General features: G+C 43.6%; 1 protein-coding gene across 1 annotated transcript in view; it reads right to left on the bottom strand.

Annotated features, from left to right (window-relative positions):
• The window catches only part of efemp1 (EGF containing fibulin extracellular matrix protein 1), a 34,076-nt gene extending 15,322 nt beyond the window's left edge, over window positions 1-18,754 (bottom strand). The window contains exons 1-4 of the mRNA XM_079512990.1: window positions 18,634-18,754; window positions 16,868-16,971; window positions 16,384-16,429; window positions 15,897-16,181 (exon numbers count right to left, since the gene is read on the bottom strand). Of these exons, the coding sequence (XP_079369116.1) occupies window positions 15,897-16,181; window positions 16,384-16,429; window positions 16,868-16,971; window positions 18,634-18,670 (472 nt within the window). The 5' untranslated portion in view covers window positions 18,671-18,754. The remainder of the gene's footprint in view (window positions 1-15,896; window positions 16,182-16,383; window positions 16,430-16,867; window positions 16,972-18,633) is intronic.
• Window positions 18,755-20,404: the final 1,650 nt, after the last annotated feature.

Below are 20,404 nucleotides of genomic sequence, written 5' to 3'. Positions count from 1 at the left end.
TCATAGGATTTCACAAAAATAAACATTTCTCTCGTTTTTGATGAAATATACATATGGGTTTGTACAATATGTGAGTTCAGCACACGAGCGTGTTCACGGTTAAATGTATACGCATGTGCGCAGGCATAGCTGTGCACACACTCACAGGTTGTTGGCGTGTGCCGATGGAGCAGTATGTCCAAATCAGGGCCTAAAAGTACTTTGGAAATATTTTAGAACAATGCGTTATTTGCTCCAGATTTAGACTGACATGACAGGGCTTGTTGTTGTGATCATCAGTGTTGGAAGAAGAATTACTCACATTTGTTACTTACTGTAAGTAAAAGTATACACAAGTATAGAAATACTATCTTACAAGTATAAAAAAAAAAAAAAAGACGTACTCAATGATGCAGAAAGAAGTCCACAAATGCATTGCAACGCGACGCGCTGCAGTGATCTTGAGGATCGCCTATTTGGGTTAAGTGGAGTGGAGTGAACATTTGCCTATGAGATGTTAATACAGCAATAGTACAAAAGTACAAAAAAATAATAATCTAAATGTAATAAAATAGAAATACTCCAGTATTTATATTTTTAAAGTACTTAGTTCCCCTAGCTTGCCACTAGTGTGTATACAACATGATAGGGCTTGTTGTAATGTTTTCACTGAACCAGTGCAGTGGAAAGCAGGAATAGTTCCAGACAAACAGTTGGAGTCATCTTGTTCTTGGACACAATCTCTTGTTTCCCCTCTGATTATTAGAAGGGGGGGGGGGGGGGGTGCAGCATGTTTGATGTTAATAAACCCATAAAAATATTTCACAATATCAAACTTATCAGCCTGTCATCCACCAGGCCCAGATCCTGCATGCATCATGAGAGGGTTTAACTTTATTTAGACCTCAAAGACCTTTGATATCAACCCGCTGCCATTCCTGGGCTAACCCCAGTGGTGGAAAGTAACTAAGTACTTAAGTACTTAAGTACTGCGCCTAAGTACAATTTTCATCTTTCAATTGTTATTCCACGATTTTGTAACCCCCCCCCCCCCCCCCCCCGGTTGGAATTAGCGTGTGGAAGGAACACGTTATTCCAACCAGTTCCTTTATTCCCCTCCATCAAGCGCCCCGGCTGACCAGGGATTATACTGCATGTTTTTGTGAGGTATATCTACCCTAGGGGAGACGGGGAGAAGATGCAAGCTCCACACAGAAAGGCCCTTTCGCCAACCCTGCCTCAGGTATGGGCACCCAGCGTCCCCAGCGGGAATCAAACCCTGGACCTTTAGCTGTGATGGGACTGCGATACCGACTAAGTACAGTTTTGAGGTACTTTTTCTTTTTGAGCTTTCAGATCTGCTACTTTTGTATTAGAATCCTGAAAAATAACAGGTTTGGACGATCCACTGTGAGCGGATGATCATACATCAAAACAAACGATGGAATATCTGAGGTGATTCACAAAATTATTGCAAAGATGTTCTCCTGAGCATTTTGAATTATTCTCATCTCATTACTCACCCGCTCTTGGTGAGTTGGTTGGTCAGAAACACAGAGAAAGTGATTATTCGTTCAAGCTGACGTTAAACGGTTTGATTTGTGCATTTGTTCCAGCCACGTTTACAAAGAAAGGTTAACCAGAGTCTTGACATTAACCAGAAATCAAGGTCTACGCACGCAAACAGTTGCACACGCGCACACGCCAGTGGTGGAAAGGAACCAAGTACATTTTCTCAAGCGCTGTACTTAAGTACAATTTGGAGGAATTTTGACTTTACTTGAATATTTCAGCACACACACACACACACACACACACACACACACACACACACACACACACACACACACACACACACACACACACACACACACACACACACACACACACACACACGCGCGCATGGAGTTTGTTTGTTTACACAGACAGAGGGGCAGATAATAAAAATAAAAAATAAAAATCAGACCCGTCTGAACTGAGTGGTACTGTACTGTACTGTACTGTACTGTACTGTACTGTACTGTACTGTACTGTACTGTACTGTACTGTACTGTACTGTACTGTACAAGCCCTTCTCCCTGGCCTGTGTGTGTGTGTGTGTGTGCGCGTGCGTGCGTGTGTGTGCGTGTGTGTGTGTGTGTTAGGCTGCGCAACAGTGACACTTGGTGGTCAACAAACGCTATTTCCGTACTCGGACGGACACAGGGACAGACGTACGGACACACTGTCTGTAGGAGTGGCTAGCACCACTCAAAAACAAACAAATAAACATGGGAATGGAATGCAGAGTTTCTACACAGCTCCACATGTGTAGAAATGTCACATGCCACAGCTGAGCGGAGCTAAGTGATTTATACTGCTGCTGACTCCCATTTACACTGTCGGCAAAAAAAGACTGAGCCGCAAGCTCACGGCGAGTTGCAGACGCGACACGTTGTGAGCTTGCGGATCGGCTGTTTTTACAGTGTAGGAGGTTTCACATTCTGCTCCCAACCAGTGGCCATAGATAACCCCGTGGTGGCCCTTCCTGACATGAGGTAAGAGGAAAGGATCCAACACATGTAAGCACATCAGAGGAGGAAGGAAGCAGCTGGCCCGTGGACACACATGGAGAGGGAGAGAGAGAGAGAGAGAGAGGAGAGAGAGAGAGAGAGAGAGAGAGAGAGAGAGAGAGAGAGAGAGAGAGAGAGAGAGAGGGAGGGAGAGAGAGAGAGAGGGAGGGAGAGAGAGAGAGAGAGAGAGGGAGAGAGAGAGAGAGAGGGAGGGAGAGAGAGAGAGAGAGAGAGTATAACAACAACATTAAGTGCTTACGCACAGGGCAAGGCAGGAGGCACAACGGGCAGAAAGCTGCTTCCGCTCCGCTGCACTCCGCGCCACCGAGAGGTCAGAGGTCAGACCGGGCTGGACTGCACCAGCCGTGAAAGAAATACACAGTGGTGGAAAATAATGTACTCACATTCTTTATACTTGACCAAAAGTATCAACTGGTACTGCAATGTAGAAATACTCTGTTACAACTTACAAGTAGGCCTAGATGTCCGGAATTCAAAATGTACCTGAGTAAAAGTACAAAAGTATTGGCATCAAACTGTATTTAATGTACCAAAAGTCAAAATAAGTACGCCTATTGCATACGCCTGTAAGGTCGTTGAGGCTAGGGCAAGTGCTACGGCAAGTGCTGTGGGCTAAGATGGAGTCTGAAGAGGTGGTGATGGTACTCAAAATATTTAATTTCAAGGACCCCCAAACCTCTGAGAATCCACAAATGCAACCAAATGGACCCTTAACGGGTCCAGTTTGGTTCCATTTGTAACCTCTCAGAGTTACACGGCCGTACGAGGGCCATTTGGAACCCATGCACTAAAGGACACTTTGAGACCCATGTTGCAGAGTGTTTCCAGTGAGCCATAGCAGCACCCCATTAGTATCATCAGGAACACCTGTGAAGGAAGTATAGGGAAGGGAAGTTCTTTCCAAAATGGCGTGTGTGCATAGAGCCCATTACGACAGACAGACCAGCAGAACAGCAGGTGTGTAATTATCATGACCCCTCCTCCTCCGTTCCCTCCGGGAAACATCAAACTAGAGATCTGCATTTGATCCAGTTTCCTGTGATGTCCAGTGTCTCTTGTCTTATCACAATGCCTCTCAGAGTTGTTGTTGCTGTTGTTTATTTGTATGTGGTGTACTAGGTGACCATAGTCACCTAGTGGCAACTTATCATTTCATTGGCTGCCTCGTCTCTAGGCAACCAGACACTTTTTTCCTCTAGCCGACCTCTCAACCAATGGGATAGCATTGCATTGCAGCCAGCAAGTTGCAACAAAAATCCACTCGTTATTTCACCCACAATTCTGCAGATAAAATAACGCAGCTGGTATAATTATAACTATGTCATCAATTCTTGTTTTTCTTTATGTCTCTTATTGTTTGGTATTTTGCATCCTCAGTGTGGCTCTTGCCATTGAAACCGTTCCCGTCTCTGAACAAACAAATTTTTTTCTCCCGCCTTGGCCTTATCTTGTGGATGTTTTGAAGAAGCAAACACCGATGGCAATCTGCAGGAATTTCCTGCAAAGCTGTAAACGTTTGCTGAACGTTTGCCGTGTCATCTTTACAAATCGTGTTCGTGTCGGCTGGAAACCTCATATGCCCAAAAAACAGCATTGCGCATCTTTTCTTTTGGTTAGATTAGAGCGAGTTAGATCACTGTGAAACATCTGCATTACTTAATTTACAAGAATTCTACACAATTAGAGAATGTAGAAGAATTGTTATTTTGATCAATGTTTGCCTGTTATCTCTCCTAAAGGTACCAACATCAACACAGCATGTTATTGTGGACAAGATCTTATCCAACGACAACAAAATATTCTTTAGTTTTGGGTCTGAGAGGCTAAATGTCTTCAAACGGTGGTCTGTGGCTCAAATAATGAAAAAAAAATTGGACCTTGACATGAAAAGCGTTGAAAACCGCTGCTGTAGAAGTAGGGTGTTAATTTACGAAAGAATAAAATAAAATAAAAGTTTGACTATGGAGATAAGAGGTTTCTTCCCCGCATGTGTGCACAACAGCCAGCATGCTGGTAGCAGAGCAACATGTCCTCCTAACCACTGCTGGAAAGTAACTGCAAGTATATTTACTTTACTACTACAGTTTGAGTTTTTACTTTACTCGAGTATTTAAACATTTCAATACTTTTACTTCTACTCTACTCTACATCTCAGAGGCAAACTTTATACTTTTACTCGGCTACAATTATTTGCAAACTTTGGTTACTAGTTACTTTGTAGATTTTGATTATTGTCCCTGACAAATACAGTATATAGTAATTTGGGGGTCCTTGACCTGAAACTGTTTGAGAAAAAAAAAAAAACATTAGGCCTATAGGCAGCAAGCCAAAATAAGCAACTACACTTAAGAAACAAGCCCCCGCACCCAAAAAAAAAAACGCAACCCGCAACTAACCAATATTTACAAGTGACTTTATAGAGTAAAGAAAAACAAAGCAATGGCGGACCAGTCCTCGCCATGTATGCCGACATACATTCCTGCTGCAAAGCGCATCGATCCGACGCCTATCTATCTGTCAGAGAGGTGAGTAATTCCTCCCGTCACAAAAGATGGGAGCTAAACGGAAAGAAAACAACCAACTCTGGCATTCCAGAGTTATGCCTCCCGAGCGCATTGCATCTGCACGGAAAAATGTAATGGCTTTGTACTCAAGGAGTCGGCGTGGAAAAGTACACAGCGGGCTCTCTCTGTCACACACAAACACACACACACGGACACACGCACGCACGCGCACGCAAGCACACGCACGCAAGCACACACACACAGGCAGGGCAGCGCTCTGTTCCACTCGGTGAGGCAAGCCCAGGTGTGCCTAGAGATTTTGCGACCACACGTTATTGTTGTTGTTGCAACATGTACAGTACAACTATACTTTTTTTTGTATTATTATGTTGTTGTTTTTTAATTCATTTACTATATCAATACTTTGTGTGCACTAATGTTTTAATAATAGGCAAGTGAGAATGTGAATATGTGTTGGTTTGTCAAGAGATGACAGATTTGGACATCATTACAGTGTTGATTTCGTCGACTAAAACTAAGACAAAAAAATGTTCGTCGACACTGACAAAAACTAAATGGAAACTAAATAAAAACTAAGCTATGATGACTAAAACTAAGACTAAATATACTGACAATTTCGTCAACAAATAAAAACTAGACTAAAATGTTAGGAAGGGACTAGTGGACAAGAGATCCAGTATAAGTCATTTTACAATATTGGTTGCATGCTGAAAATACACGATCTACAAGCTCACAAGGCGTCCCGCTGCGACGCGTTGTGAGCTTGTAAAGCAAGTGTAAAATCAGTCATTACGATGGCATCAAGGCCCGCCAAAATACATTTTGGTCGACAAAATCAACTGTAGATTGTCTTCTCCGTGTCTTGCTCATAGGGACACTTCCAACACATAGATAGGGGGCCGGGCGTGAGGAGGTGAACCAGGGGTAGCATCTCTCTACCCAGACAGACCAGGGTGCTGCAGTATGTATATCGTACTGTATGGGCAGAGGGTCCGCTGCCAAACGCATATCAATTTATTGACTTGAAAAGGTTTGAGGACCACTGTGTGGAGTGAAAACAGGAGGTGCGGAGGGGGGGGTGGGGGGGGGGGTGGCGCTAGGGGTCAACCGTATGAGGGTTTTAAAGCATGTTAAACCCAGGACTTAACTCTTGTTATGTTATGACCATAACAAGCACCCCCCCCACCCCATAAAACACAGGGATGATTCATTGTACTTGGCCAACGGCGGACGTCCTTAAGTCCCCGAGCATGAGCGCAGCACACGGAGCTTTTTTTACAAAGGTGAGCGTGTACTACTCCAAACGAGCGTCGTAAAGTATCCGCTTTCATTTTTTTCCCTCTCCCATCGGCCTCTAAATGATTGATTAGTTTATTTGATGAACGAATTAACTTCATGCGCGCGTGCGTGCGTGCGTGCGTGCGTGCGTGCGTGCGTGTGTGTGTGTGGGAGAAACTAATGACATCAGCCTGAAAACACACAGAGCCCAGGCAGGGCTGCGTGTACTGTACAACAAGCACCTTGTACAGTAAAGCATGCCTCATTTTATGAAAGCATACAGTAAACCAGGCGTGTGTGTGTGTGTGTGTGTGTGTGTGTGTGTGTGTGTGTGTGTGTGTGTGTGTGTGTGTGTGTGTGTGTGTGCTTTGTGAGGGTAGAAGAGGTCATGGAAAGGCAAATCATCATTAAGCTGTCACACACACTGCAAACGTTCCAAGTGTGTGTGCGTACGTGCGTGTATGTGTATGTATGTGTGTGTATGTGTGTGTGTATGTGTGCGTGCGTGCGTGCGTGCGTGCGTGCGTGCGTGCGTGCGTGCGTGCTTGCGTGCGTCAGTGGTGGAAAGAAGTACTCAAATGTTTTACTTAATTAAAAGTATCAATACTGCAATATAGAAGTCCAGGAGTAAATGTACTCATTGTGCAGAATGTCCCATTTCAACTTTTCAAATGTACGTGTGCGTGCGTGCGTGCGTGCGTGCGTGCGTGCGTGCGTGCGTGCGTGCGTGCGTGCGTCCTCAGGAACGGGTGACAAACTCCCTGTCACAGATGTGTCACTGCAATAACACAGTCTCAGGCTAAAGTTAAAACGGAAGGGACCTTGCAGTGTTTAGTTATTTTATACTTAACACTTTCAGGGCTTTAAATTGTTTAATTCAGGGTTCCACCGCACGTAACACACTAAACCCGTTATTTGTTTAATTCGCCGTTTTAAAATAATTAAAAAGAACAGATTTGTCCCGGACCTGGTGACGAGGCCGTTGTGTTATGATGACGAAACCGGAAATCCCAATGCAAGTGGACGGGCCGTTTGTTTAGACTACAACATGCTGTGCACTGTGGTTTCGTTTCGCATTCAGTATTTTAGCTGTGACGTGAGCGCCCCCTCCTGAGATACTTCCGGGTCCTACTTTTGTGTCGCTTTTGTGTCCCCATAGAGTTATACTGTGACGCTCCGTCGGACTAAATCTGAGACGAAAACAACCACGAAAGTCTCATTTTACCGCTTTCCTCGCAAGCTGCGCTGCTCTCCCAAATCTGGCTGTGACAGGCCGTCTGCCCCACACAGAATACTATCGCCATTTTATTTCATTGTGTCAACTAAATCCTCATTAATGCAAACTAGATTCAACATACTCAAGCCTGCAAACATTCTAAATATGCCCCCGAAATATTTTACTGAGCAAATGGACTGTTACCACCTTCAATATTAATGATAATAATAGTCTTTATTGTCTCCACATCATATTTTTTTTTGTCATGGAAACTTGTACAAAACATTAATAATTCTACTTGAGTTGGAAGCATTAAGACCCATTTTAACCCTCAATGGCTTCCTTTCTGAAAAATAACGTCATTGTAAAAAGATTCACGCGTTTACAATGAGATGCGGACGGGAGCTGGTGCCACTTGGACCCGGACGTAACGTAGCACTACAAAATGACGTCGGACTTAAATACTGAATTGTCATGGCCGCTGGTGCTTCTGATCATAACAAACCAACAGACCATTTTTCCCCGGATTTTCGTGGTTGAAAGCTGCAAATACTTCAGCGTATGCCCTAAAGGTAATAAAACAACAGAATATTGGATTAAATAGCGGGGAACGCGTGTTTCACAGTAGAACTGTTAACTAAAAGTAACAATACCACAATATAACAAGAGTTATAAAGTATTTAGTATTCAAATAATTAATGATACATAATTCTAGTGAAGTAAAAAAACAAATTGACATAGGCTACTCATTTGAGTAGCGTGCGTAAATTGCTTTCCACTCAGTCAGTAATGGGTGACAAACTGTCCAATGTGTCACTACACACTTAAGCTCTTTTCAGACGGGCAGCGATTAACGCACCTAGTAATTCATTTTCCATGAGACCGGCGTTTCTTTCTTTTTTTGACCTTTCTACCCAATAGAACAACCCAGTCGGACCTGAATCTGGGGATATTTTAGGTCGATCTGGATTAAGAGCGTCCGCTAAATGCCTAAATTGTACCGAGACAAGGGGGGTTACGCTTCTGTCGCTATCGGGACGTAACTCGAACGGCGCTGATTCGAAGCAAACTTCGCAACGTTCACCACCAGTTACTCGCTCGCCTGGACTCACTCGGTGGTGCCTTTCGTGGCTCCAGTCAGCTTGAAACCACTCATTTAAATGTTGTTCTTGCCTAACTAGTTCCTAACGTAATATAAGGGGCCGTAGTCTGTTCTCACCAAGCGGGCCGCTTGTACAGAGTGTTCCGTGAGAAAAGGGCCCAACTCGGTTGCTGTACCGAGTGTCCCGAGTGTCCCGGTTTCCTTTCTGCCAGAACGTGCATGGAAAGACATCTTAAAGCAAAGTTTAACACCCTGAGCGGCATAAACGGAGTTCTCCGTCCTATCAAGGTTTCTTTATTTTGTCTCCCGAAGGAGAAATTTGTCTTGGACCCCAAGGACCCGCCCTACAGCATACAGATACAATACAATACACAATACAAGACAACAAAGGCACATGGTGACCTGTACAAAATTTAAATACCACACACCACCATACCTAGTGCAAAAGAGGGGAAGAACATCACCTCAAAACCTTCGACCCCTACCCTGTCTGCCCTCTGCAAGGACTCTGTTTAGGAGTGTGATTGACAGAGGGACAAAGGAATGCTTGTACCTATTATACTTGCACGCATGGACCTCGTACCTCCTACCTGATGGCATTAGCTGATACTCAGGGTATAGTACATGGGAGGGGTCAGACACAATTTTCTTAACCTGTCCAATGGTGGCCTGCTCAAAGATGACCTGGGGGGTGATCGGAGGTGTAGACATACCCATGATCTTCCCTGCCATTTTGACTAATCTAAGGATCTCAGATTTGTATTTTACAGTTAGGTTTCCAAACCAACTGGTGATACCATACCTTAGAATTGGCTCTATACTAGCTCTATAGAAGATCAGCATTATGTTTCTACTTACACCAAAAGGTCTGAGCTTATGGAGAAAATGAAGGCACTGGTGTACTTTTGCACACATACTTGTCACATGGGAGTGCCAGCTCATATCACAATCCATGTGCACTCCTAGATATTTATAGGAGGTGACTTGTTTGATGTCATGACCATGTATGGTGATCGTGGTGTGGTCACCTATAGACCTGGGATCCACTACAATCTCCTCAGTTTTCCTTACATTAACTTGTAAGTGATGTTCATCACACCAGGTTACAAACCTGTCCACTCCAGTTATATGGCTACTGGTGTTACCTTCACTTGTGAGTAGACTAAGGATAAGAGAACTTGACTACACACTGATTGGGCTGTCATTTGTGTATAGGGTAAACAAAAAGGAGGAACTAACTGTCCCCTGGGGGGCCCCTGTACTGCTTACTGCCCTATCAGAGAGCGCCAAATTAAATCTCACCTGTTGTGGCCTGTTAGATAGAAAGGAGAAATACCATCTAATCAAAACTGGATTCACCTTCATCTCAGATAACTTACAAAGAAGAATGTCTGGATGGATTGTATTAAAAGCTGAGCTAAAATCAACAAAGAGAAGTCTTGCATATGTTTCAGCTCCCTCTAAGTGCTTCAATACACGGTGTGTTAATGTCGCATCACTAGTTCCCCGATTCGGTGCATATGCAAATTGATTTGGATCTAGTGATCGCTCTGTTTCCTTTCGGAGCTCCTCAGTTAGGATTCTCTCCAACGCCCAGCGCTCAGGACGGAGATTAATAAAAGGACGGTGATTTATTGACCAATCGCATCGCTCCACAGGCTGGGAGCGTGTCTGTTGGGCAACATTCAATGTAATTTCCCGTTGGGAAGTCATCCAAAATGTCCTCCCCCATTTTAGCGGATGAGACCGAAAATCTTAAAACGTGAATAACTCTTGATCTACGGTAAATCATTCCGTCCAAGTCAAATCAAAGATTATGTTTTAGACGGCCCATCGCGGTCCCGTCGCTAGTCGCGTTAGAATTAATCATACCTCCCGTTGTTGTCGATCGCCTCGGGGGTGTTTTGGCTACATCTAGCTACTTCAGCTACATCCGGGATAGCGCCTGGTGCGTCGCTAAATGTGCTCCATTGCTGCAAATCACTGGGCGCTCTGATTTAATGGTCCTAAATACTGTACCCCCGGGCGTTCGTGGTGTTAACTGAAGAAGAAAACAAAATATATATTTTAAACCTTGTTTTTTTGCTTCGTTTTTTAATATACCATTTGATTCCATTCGTACACCCTCAGAGGTCCTACAAATCTCACTCATTTGGCTGAGGGGAAGGTCAGAACAGTCAGCAGACTGACTCCCAGCTACCGGTCAGTCACAAACCGTGACGTCCTCTTGCTCTATTATGGTTGAATTCATCCCACATCAGTGCTTTCATCCTCCCCTCTCTCTAGTCTAGTCTATACCTGACTCTGCACCCCCCCCCCCCTCCCCTCCCAACATCCTCCTCAGAGTGGTGAGTTAGCAGCTATAGTGAACCTGAGGTAAGCACTATTTGATACACTGAGGTTTCCCCCCTCAGAGTGGTGAGTTAGCAGCTATAGTGAACCTGAGGTAAGCAATATTTGATACACTGAGGTTTCCCCCCTGCTCTCGTCAATGGGAGATCCCTGAGTGAGCCAGACTCGCTGTGCAAAACCAGCCACCATGGTGGAAAGTAACCATGTACACTTAATACTAAGTACTGTACTTAAGTACAATTTTGAAGTATTTGTACTTTTATTGAGTATTTCCAATTTCCAAACGTTTGCTTCTGCTCCACTACATCTCAGATGCAGATATTGTACTCTTTCTCCACAACATTTATTTGAAAAGTTTAGTTACTAGTATTACTTTGTAGATTTTGATTATTATTACAAAACTTACATTTGTATACACTTGAAACGGGACATTCTGCACAATGAGTACTTTTACTTTCGGTACTTTAAGTACACTTTGATGCCAATACTTTTGTAATTGTACAAAGTACTTTTTGAATTCTATATTGATACTTTTACTGATGTAAAACATTTGAGTACTTTTTCCACCACTGCCAGGCCAGCCACAGACCAGAGAAAGAAAGAGAGATAGGAGAGAGAGAGAGAGAGAGAGAGAGAGAGAGAGAGAGAGAGAGAGAGAGAGAGAGAGAGAGAGAGAGAGAGAGAGATAGGAGAGAGAGAGAGAGAGAGAGAGAGAGAGAGAGAGAGAGAGGGACAATTCCCGTTTCAAGAACAATTGGCTCATTGTATCAAGCGAGGGGTAATGAGGGAGAAAGTAGGGAGTGCTGTAAACAAAGATAATATCACTGTGCCGGCAGAAATAGACACCCACCTTTTAAATGCCAACGCAAAGACACGCTAAACATTCTTAAACAACTGTTATAATAGACGCCCACCTTTTAAATGCCAACGCAAAGACATACTGTACTAAACATTTTTAAACAAATCCAGTGCAGCGATAGTTAGACACGGAAGGCAAAAGGTTTATTCCCCTTCGTTCTCTATCAGTAATTAATTCTGTTCTTTTAAATCAGCTGTCTCTCTCCATGTCAACTCCCCTCACTCTCATTGGCTGCCAGCTAATTCACTCACGCCCACATTAAATCAGGTGTTCTTTTTAAGCAGTCACTACCCTGTCCTCAGTCTTCATGCTAGCTGACTCTGTGTCTCTGTTGTTCAGATGTCAGCGTTAAAATTTCCTCCACCTCCCCGGCCTCCTCCCTGTAGCAATAGTTCTGTAATGGGTGATTCTGTGATTAGAATGTCTTTTATGGATTGTTTTAATGATCATCTGATATGTATGTTCAGTATCTGTGGTATATGGAATGCATTGAAAGTTATGTTGTTGGTGTAATGTCTTTATGGTAAATGGTAAATGGTAAATGGTGCATTTATATAGCGCCTTTATCCAAGGCGCTTTACATAGATTGTGCATTACATTCACCCATTCACACACATTCATACACCGATTGCAGCGGAAGCCATGCAAGGTACCAACCAGCACATCGGGAACAATTTGGGGTTCAGTGTCTTGCCCAAGGACACTTCGACATGTAGACAGGAGGAGCCGGGATTCGAACCGCCGACCCATGGGTCATTGGACGACCTGCTCTACCTCTTGAGCCACAGTCGCCCCTATGTTATGCTCTGCTCTGGGGTTTGTTGTTGATATCAGAGCTGTGTCTCGGTGCACAGATAATCTGAGATATCAAATGTGATATGATATCATATGATATGATATCACATGAGCAGAGCCACACCGCCATACTAAATGCAATAGCTTTGCAATAAATGGTTAATGGTCATTCTGAGCTGAAGTGTTTCAATGAACTGTTATAATAGACACCCACCTTTTAAATGCCAACGCAAAGACACGCTAAACATTCTTAAACAACTGACAACAGTCTACCTTTGTTTTGTTTTTTTACCCGCATGTTGAAATCACACGATGCCAGCTGAGAAATATGGATTAGGCCTGTTCACATGCAGTAATGGAAGAAGTACTCAGATTTCTTCCTGTATTCAAAATGTACTTTAGTAAAAGTAAAAGTACTTAACAAAATAGAAGATATACTCATTATGAATGGTCCATTTCACTATAAAAACAATAATCTAAATCTTTTCAAAACCAACTCACATTGGATATAAACTTTTACTTATAACAGAGTTGTTAGAAGTAAAAGTCTGGAATTCAAGTACCAACATTAAAAGTACTCATTATGCAGAATGTCCCATTTCAAGTTTTCAAATGTATAAAGATCTTTTGGAAATAGCAGATCTACAAGCTTACAATGCATGGCATTACGACACATTGTGAGCTTGTAGATTGGATATATTTTAAATCCCAACATATATGTACATAGGGCTGAAGTGGTTAATATATTATGCTTTGTAAAAATATAGCCAAAATCTACAAAGTAACTAGTAACTAAAGGTTTCAAATAAATGTAGTGGAGTAGAAGTACAATATTTGCCGCTGAGATGTAGTGAAGTAGAAGTAAAAGAACCGAAAACTGGAAATACTCCAGTGAAGTGAAAAATACCTCAAAATTGTACTTAAGTACAGCCCTTGAGTAAACGTAATTAGTTACTTTCCAGTTTCCACCACTGCTTACGCTGATACGCTGCCATGTTTTACACTCTAATAAAAGCTAATTGGAGGAAAGAGAAGCACCATGGGTCTCCATTCAGAACAGAAAACCAAACACATAAAGCACCTTACCCATGGTTTAGCCCCGGGCGTCCCATCAAACCTGTTAGTTTCACTGCAGCCCTGTGGCCACAAATCTCAGCGTGCAACAAACCGCGCGCAAGCTGCAGTCAGAGTTTCATGCTAATTGGCATGACTGTCGGGCACGTATGCTGGAGTAAAGGTAATTATGTCTTGCATTACATCGCTGTACATTTATTGACCCGACTCTGTAAATATACCCATGTCGTTGGCAGAAACCTCCTATCTCCATATCCATGTCACTTTTTGTGGGGGTTTTTGTGTGCGTGTTGTTTTTTTGGTGTGTGTGTGTGCGCGTGTTGTTTTTTTGGTGTGTGTGTGTGTGTGTTGTTTTTTTGGTGTGTGTGTGTGTGTGTGTGTGTGTGTTGTTTTTTTGGTGTGTGTGTGTGTGTTCTTTTTTGTTAATTAACGCCCTACTTGTATACTAACTACAGAGCGTCACACAAAAGCAATCAAAAGTAGCAGATCCGCAACCTCGAAGCTCGAAGCAGCGCATTTCGAGCTTGTAAATCTGCTACTTTTGATTGCTTTTGAATTTCGAATCCTGAAAAGTAACAGTTTTGCACATAATGGTGAGGTTTCCACCCGACAGAGACCGTATGCTTTTTTTTCTTCCGACATCTTCAGACTCTTTTTCTCCTATACAGTAGTAAGGGAATCATTTCATCTCTGCAAAACGTTGTTGCTGTTGGGGCAGAAGTCTCACATCTCCATATTTCATCTTTTTATGTCCCCCCCCCACCCCGTAAATCATCAAATCAATGCCCTTCACTTCATCACAAAAGAGCACCAGACAAGAGCAGCTCACAAAGCATCGCAATCTGTTCAAAAGAGTTTTGGACGTAAAACCGCAACAAAAACCTACACGGGATACATACAGGCAGAGCTTCTCCAAGACACATCTGGCACAAAGCAACAAAAGATTTGTGTGCGCGCGCATGCGTTTGCGTTTGCGTGTGTGTGTGTGTGTGTGTGTGTGTGTGTGTGTGTGTGTGTGCACGTATGATAGCAAGAGAGAGAGAGAATCTTTGAACCACTCCCCCTGTTGAAAAGATCAAAGGCGCTCTCTCGACCACAAGAACACACCCACACAGCCTCACTGCTACCACAAACATGAGAGTGTCAGGCCCTGCAGGGAACAGCACGTAAGATGGCTATATGTTATGGCTCTTTCAAACCACAAGAACCTAGTGAGCCGTGCTGTGCCATGCCATGAAAGCATATTTCAACGGTTTCTGTGTTTGTTTTCCATTATGCTATACAGCTCGGTTTCAGATAAGGTTCTCAGAACCTAATTTGGTAGCCTACTGACCCTGAGCTCTATCATTTTCGCTTCCTCCATGAGTTTTGTTCTCATGGCGTACGGTCGTACCTCCCCCCTTTGTAGTTCTGGTTATAATACGAACGTAAACACAGAACTTCACATGGTTCTAGAGAGTTTCAGGTTATTGTCACAAGATATTACACAACCCTCTGTCCCTCTCTCCTTTGTTCTGTTTGTGTTTGACTCTGAGGAGGACGCAAGTGGACAGTCACCACGTGCAGACCAGTCAAGTGCTAAACTAGAGATGCCAGACTCGTCAATGTGGTACAAAATGTGGACAGAAAAGCAGCTGAGTGGCGTTCAACACACCTGGCAGCTCTGCATGGTTTAACTTGTGTTGACGGCTGCTTAGGCAGAGCTCATGGCCGTTTCATGGTGTATGATTATTAAGTGAATACTACATAACAAGTCCCTGTTTACAAAAAAACAAAGTGCTATGCCACAGTTTTGGGTGTGAGATTAAGTGCACGCGTTGGCACATCATGAAAAAAGCTCTTTAATGCTAGTGTTTGATGGTTTTGTGGAGGCAGGATGAAGTGAGGGGGAAGGTAGGATCTCTTCCACTACAAAGCCATCACCTCACCTTGTCGGACATCTTCTACACGAGCACAATTGGACCGTATTCCTTATGGTTCCAATTGTACACTCTTATGAGTTATCGTTCTTGAAATTAAAAAGTTTGAGAACCATTGCACACCTGTGAAGGAAGTAGGGAAGGGGCCCGGAAGTATAGGAAGAGTTATTCTGTGTGCATATAGAGCCCATTGAGCACGTGGCCAAAGCGGATGTTGTTCCTACCTCTGCAGAAGTTTTGCTCGTCTGCTGTGAATCCTGGGGTGCAGCGTACGGGCCTGGGGACGCCAGGCCCAGGCCGCGGCGTGCGACTGGGCTGGGCGGGGGCGACGGGTGGCACGGGAGCGATGGGTGGCACGGGGGCGATGGGTGGCACGGGGTCTGGCGCCGACACCTGCTGGTCCACGAAGATCTGGGCGTTCTGGGGGAGGCACAGGTACCCACCGAAGTGGTTGATGCACTTCATGCCCCCTTTACACGCATCATCCACTATGGCACACTCGTCAATGTCTGGCATGACAAGAGAATGTGAACCGGCATCAGAAGGAGACAAGGAGAAAGGGAAGGGACGAAAGAAAGAAAGAAAGAAAGAAAGAAAGAACGGGATCTTGTGACTCAAAAAACACAGACAAAATAAGTATCCTAGATATCTAATATCAAAGTCATTATACATTATGCATTAAGGACAACACAGTTGTCCCATTGTTCTTACCTCTACACTGCTGTCGTACTGGGTCATACTCGTATCCATCAGTACACTGAAAAACAAACGTTGAAATAATGAAACTACCAAATCGCCTGTGAAACAATACTATTAGCAATCCTGAATAATTCCTCAAATTGAGAACTTACACAAGAATAGACACTTCTAGTGTTATCTCACGTATTGTGTTTTGTGTCAAAAGTCTCAACCTTCAAAACCTAAACGTGATTGGCTCCCTTACAGTATAGGAGGTGAAATGGGTAATCTTTAATTAAATTATAGTACCTTACAGTAAGGAAGATCATTTGTATCTCACATACAGTAAGGGGGCTTACTGTAAAGGAGATAACATGAGTGACTAGAGATTAAATGATTTCTTAACTGTATAGTAGATGAAATGAGTTCACTTAGAGATTAAATGATTCCCTTACTACTGTATAGGAGAAAAATAGTTATCTTTGTTGTATATAGGAGATGCAATGAATGATCTTACTGTATATGAGATGGGTTCCTCAGCCTCCTGGGATAGGACATGGGTGAAGACAGCACACAGACACACGCAGATTCCCAGCATTTCGCTAAAACTTCGGAGCTGAACTGTGCAGAGCGAGAGGCAGACACACACACAGAGAGAGAGAGAGAGAGAGAGAGAGAGAGAGAGAGAGAGAGAGTGTTAAAAGCCAGAGTGGATAGAGAGAGCACGCAAGATCATTTTTCCTTGACAGCCCTACACGTTTTAATACCAGTTATTACATCACTGATGGAATTGCTGAACGAGTCCGAACGTCTCCCCCCGTGGCTGGCGTTGATGTTTACGTTGGCACCGCTCCAGCGCAAATCTGCGACTTCAGTGAGTGAAGTGTTTTTCTGCCCTGTTTTTCTCCAAAAGGATTAATGCGTAATGCGCGTAAAGATCCCACTGCGTAAACACGCTCTGTCGTGTCTGTGTGTGTGTGTGTGTCAGTCAGTGAGGAGGGGGGGGGGGGGGGGGGGGGGTTGGGGGGGAGACGAATGTTGGTCATCATCATCATCACCCAGACCAGTCATGCAAAAAAACAGAATAGTGTTAACGATTATTAAAATAATAAACATGCAACAGGTGATAATCCTGCATATATGAGTCCATTCTTTACCTGAATGATGATTTTCCTTCTTTTTTCCCACAGAAGTGTATATTTGTACTTTTATATTATGTTCCCGTCGGACCCTGATGTAAACAAGTCATAGTGCTTCTTCTGTTTGTTTTTTATCCTTGTTGTATTGACCTGCATGTGCTTTCGTCTGAACTGTACACATAATTCTACAAACTGTGAATAAAATGTTCAAATCAAACCAAATCAAAGCAAAGCAAAGTAAGCAAAGTTCTTTGTTTACCCAGGGTGAATGGACTAAGCTTGACGAACTTGTTTACAGCCAGACCCTGCTCATAGAACATTTCATGGTAGGGGTTCAATGCCTTGCTCAAGGGCACTTCAGCGGTGGTAATTTTAACGTGCCGGTCCGGGGATACGAACTGGCGACCTTCCGATAACAAGACCGCTCCGCAAACCGTTCGGCCACCGCTGCCCCAACCACTCAATCCTGATGCAGTGATGCTGTCTTAACGGTAAACTGAACCAATAAGTTGCCTCTGCACTGTACCTACAGTTGGACCACTCTCTTTTCCATCTATTCTGCTACACCAAAAAGCAGATCTACAAGCTCACAATGCCTCCCAGTCGACTTTTATGCATGGATGCTGCTCATGCATGCTAGGGGGGTTGTTGTCACCTATGCTAGGGGTAAGAGCGTGCACACACGACACACACGACACACACACACGCACGCACACGCACGCGCGCAAACTCACACACACACATACACACACACACGCACGCACACGCACACGCGTGCGCGCAAACGCACACACACACACACACACACGCACACACACACACACACACACACACACACACACACGGGTGGTATTATACCTGCACACACACACACAAACACACACACACACACACACACACACACACATGGGTGGTATTATACCTGCACACAAACACACACACACACACACACACACACACACACACACACACACACACACACACACACATGGGTGGTATTATACCTGCACACACACACACACACACACACACACACACACACACACACACACGGGTGGTATTATACCTGCACACAAACACACACACACACACACACACACACACACACACACACACACACACACACACACGGGTGGTATTATACCTGCGTTCTCTGCCTCTCCAGTCGTTGTAGATGACATGTCGCCTACCTATACTTGTCTTTATTGCAAAAGCATGCGGTAGTTTTGGGTGGTCTTCTTTTACTCCGCTATAAACGGTGTGTGTGTGTGTGTGTGTGTGTGTGTGTGTGTGTGTGTGTGTGTGTGTGTGTGTGTGTGTGTGTGCGACGAGAGAGAGAGAGAGAGAGAGAGAGAGAGAGAGAGAGAGAGAGAGAGAGCCTGCTCGCTGCGCAGCTCTTCTGCCGAACATGCAGTTGGAATGTTGGGGGCGGCGTGTGTGTGTGCGTGTGTGTGTGTGTGTGTGTGTGTGTGTGTGTGGGCGCGCGCACGTACCGTAGCACAGGTTGTTGCGCGCCACCAGCACCGGGCACGGAGGAGGAATAATCACGGGAGGATTCTTTCTCGCATGCTGGTGCTGCGTGTGTGCGGCGCCGGCGCGCGTGTGTGTTTGCGTGCGTGTCCATGGATGCACACACACACTGTGCAAGTGCACCGCGTGCATCAGTAACCCACAGAAGTGGCTCCCTCTATAGACCGCTCACCGTCATGTAGATTACCATTTAGGCTACTAATGCATTTATGTATTAGGCCTATGTGTAATTCTAGCTGTTAATAACAGCTATTCTTATCCAGAGTGCATCATTTTACAATAAGCAAGTTAAATACAAACATCAAATGCAGTGGTGTAAATTAAGTGATTGATTGATTGATTGATTGATTGAAGTTAACAGATTGGAGAATTACAGTACATTTCAAGCACAACTCAATACAAAAACTGTTAACTGTGGACGACGCCATAAAGCATTACACTTGTTTACAATAGGGTCCACCGTGTTCAATTCATCATAACATTTAGAGACCAACTGGCTACACTAATAGCCAAAACCAGGAAATCATCAGTAACTACTGTCAAATGTTGAGGTATATGCACTTTACTTGAGAATTTCCAAAACTTTTACTTCTCCACACCAAATCTCAGATGTACTTTTACTCCACTACATTATGCTACTATAGTTACTTTGTAGATTTAGATTAGAAATCATAACCATGTCAGCCCTATAGATATACACTTCGACCATTTGAAAATAGCATATCTACAAGCTAACAAATGCGTCGTGAGCTTGTAGATCGGCTATTTTCAAAAGTGTGTTGAACTTGTGAAATGGTACATTCTGCAATATGAATACTTTTACTTGTAGTACTTTATAAAGTACATTTTGATGCTGATGCTTTTGTACATTTTAGGAATTCTAGCCTATATAGTTACCCCCTGGAACTACCTCAAGGACCCCTGGAGGTCCCCGGACCCGACTTTGGGAACCACTGCCATAAACTATAGGACGATCATAGATAGGAACCAAGAACCTATAGCATCAGTCTAAAGTAATATAATAAACCTTCTTGATTTTTACTTTTTTTGTTTCATTTATTAACTTCTTTAATTTGAATGTATTCAGGGGAAGGGATGAATATCTATATAATGAAACTATAATGCGTATACACTATATAGTGCTATGTCTACATAGAATGCTATTAAGTTACGTAAGTTGAGTCTTTGCATACGCCTGTAAGGTCATCGAGGCTAGGGCAAGTGGCAAGTGCTACGGGCTAAAATGGAATATGAAGAGGTTTATACTAGACTCAATGTAGCTACAGATTATTGATTGTTTTGATATACTGACTGATGATAGGTTCTTGGTTTACTTTATAGATATAGAACATAGATGACTATTTCTATGCATTTGATGTATTACC

This window comes from Electrona antarctica (assembly GCF_951216825.1).
Source record: "Electrona antarctica genome assembly, chromosome: 10".
Taxonomy (NCBI): Eukaryota; Metazoa; Chordata; class Actinopteri; order Myctophiformes; family Myctophidae; genus Electrona; species Electrona antarctica.
This window is presented reverse-complemented; position numbering and strand designations above follow the sequence as displayed.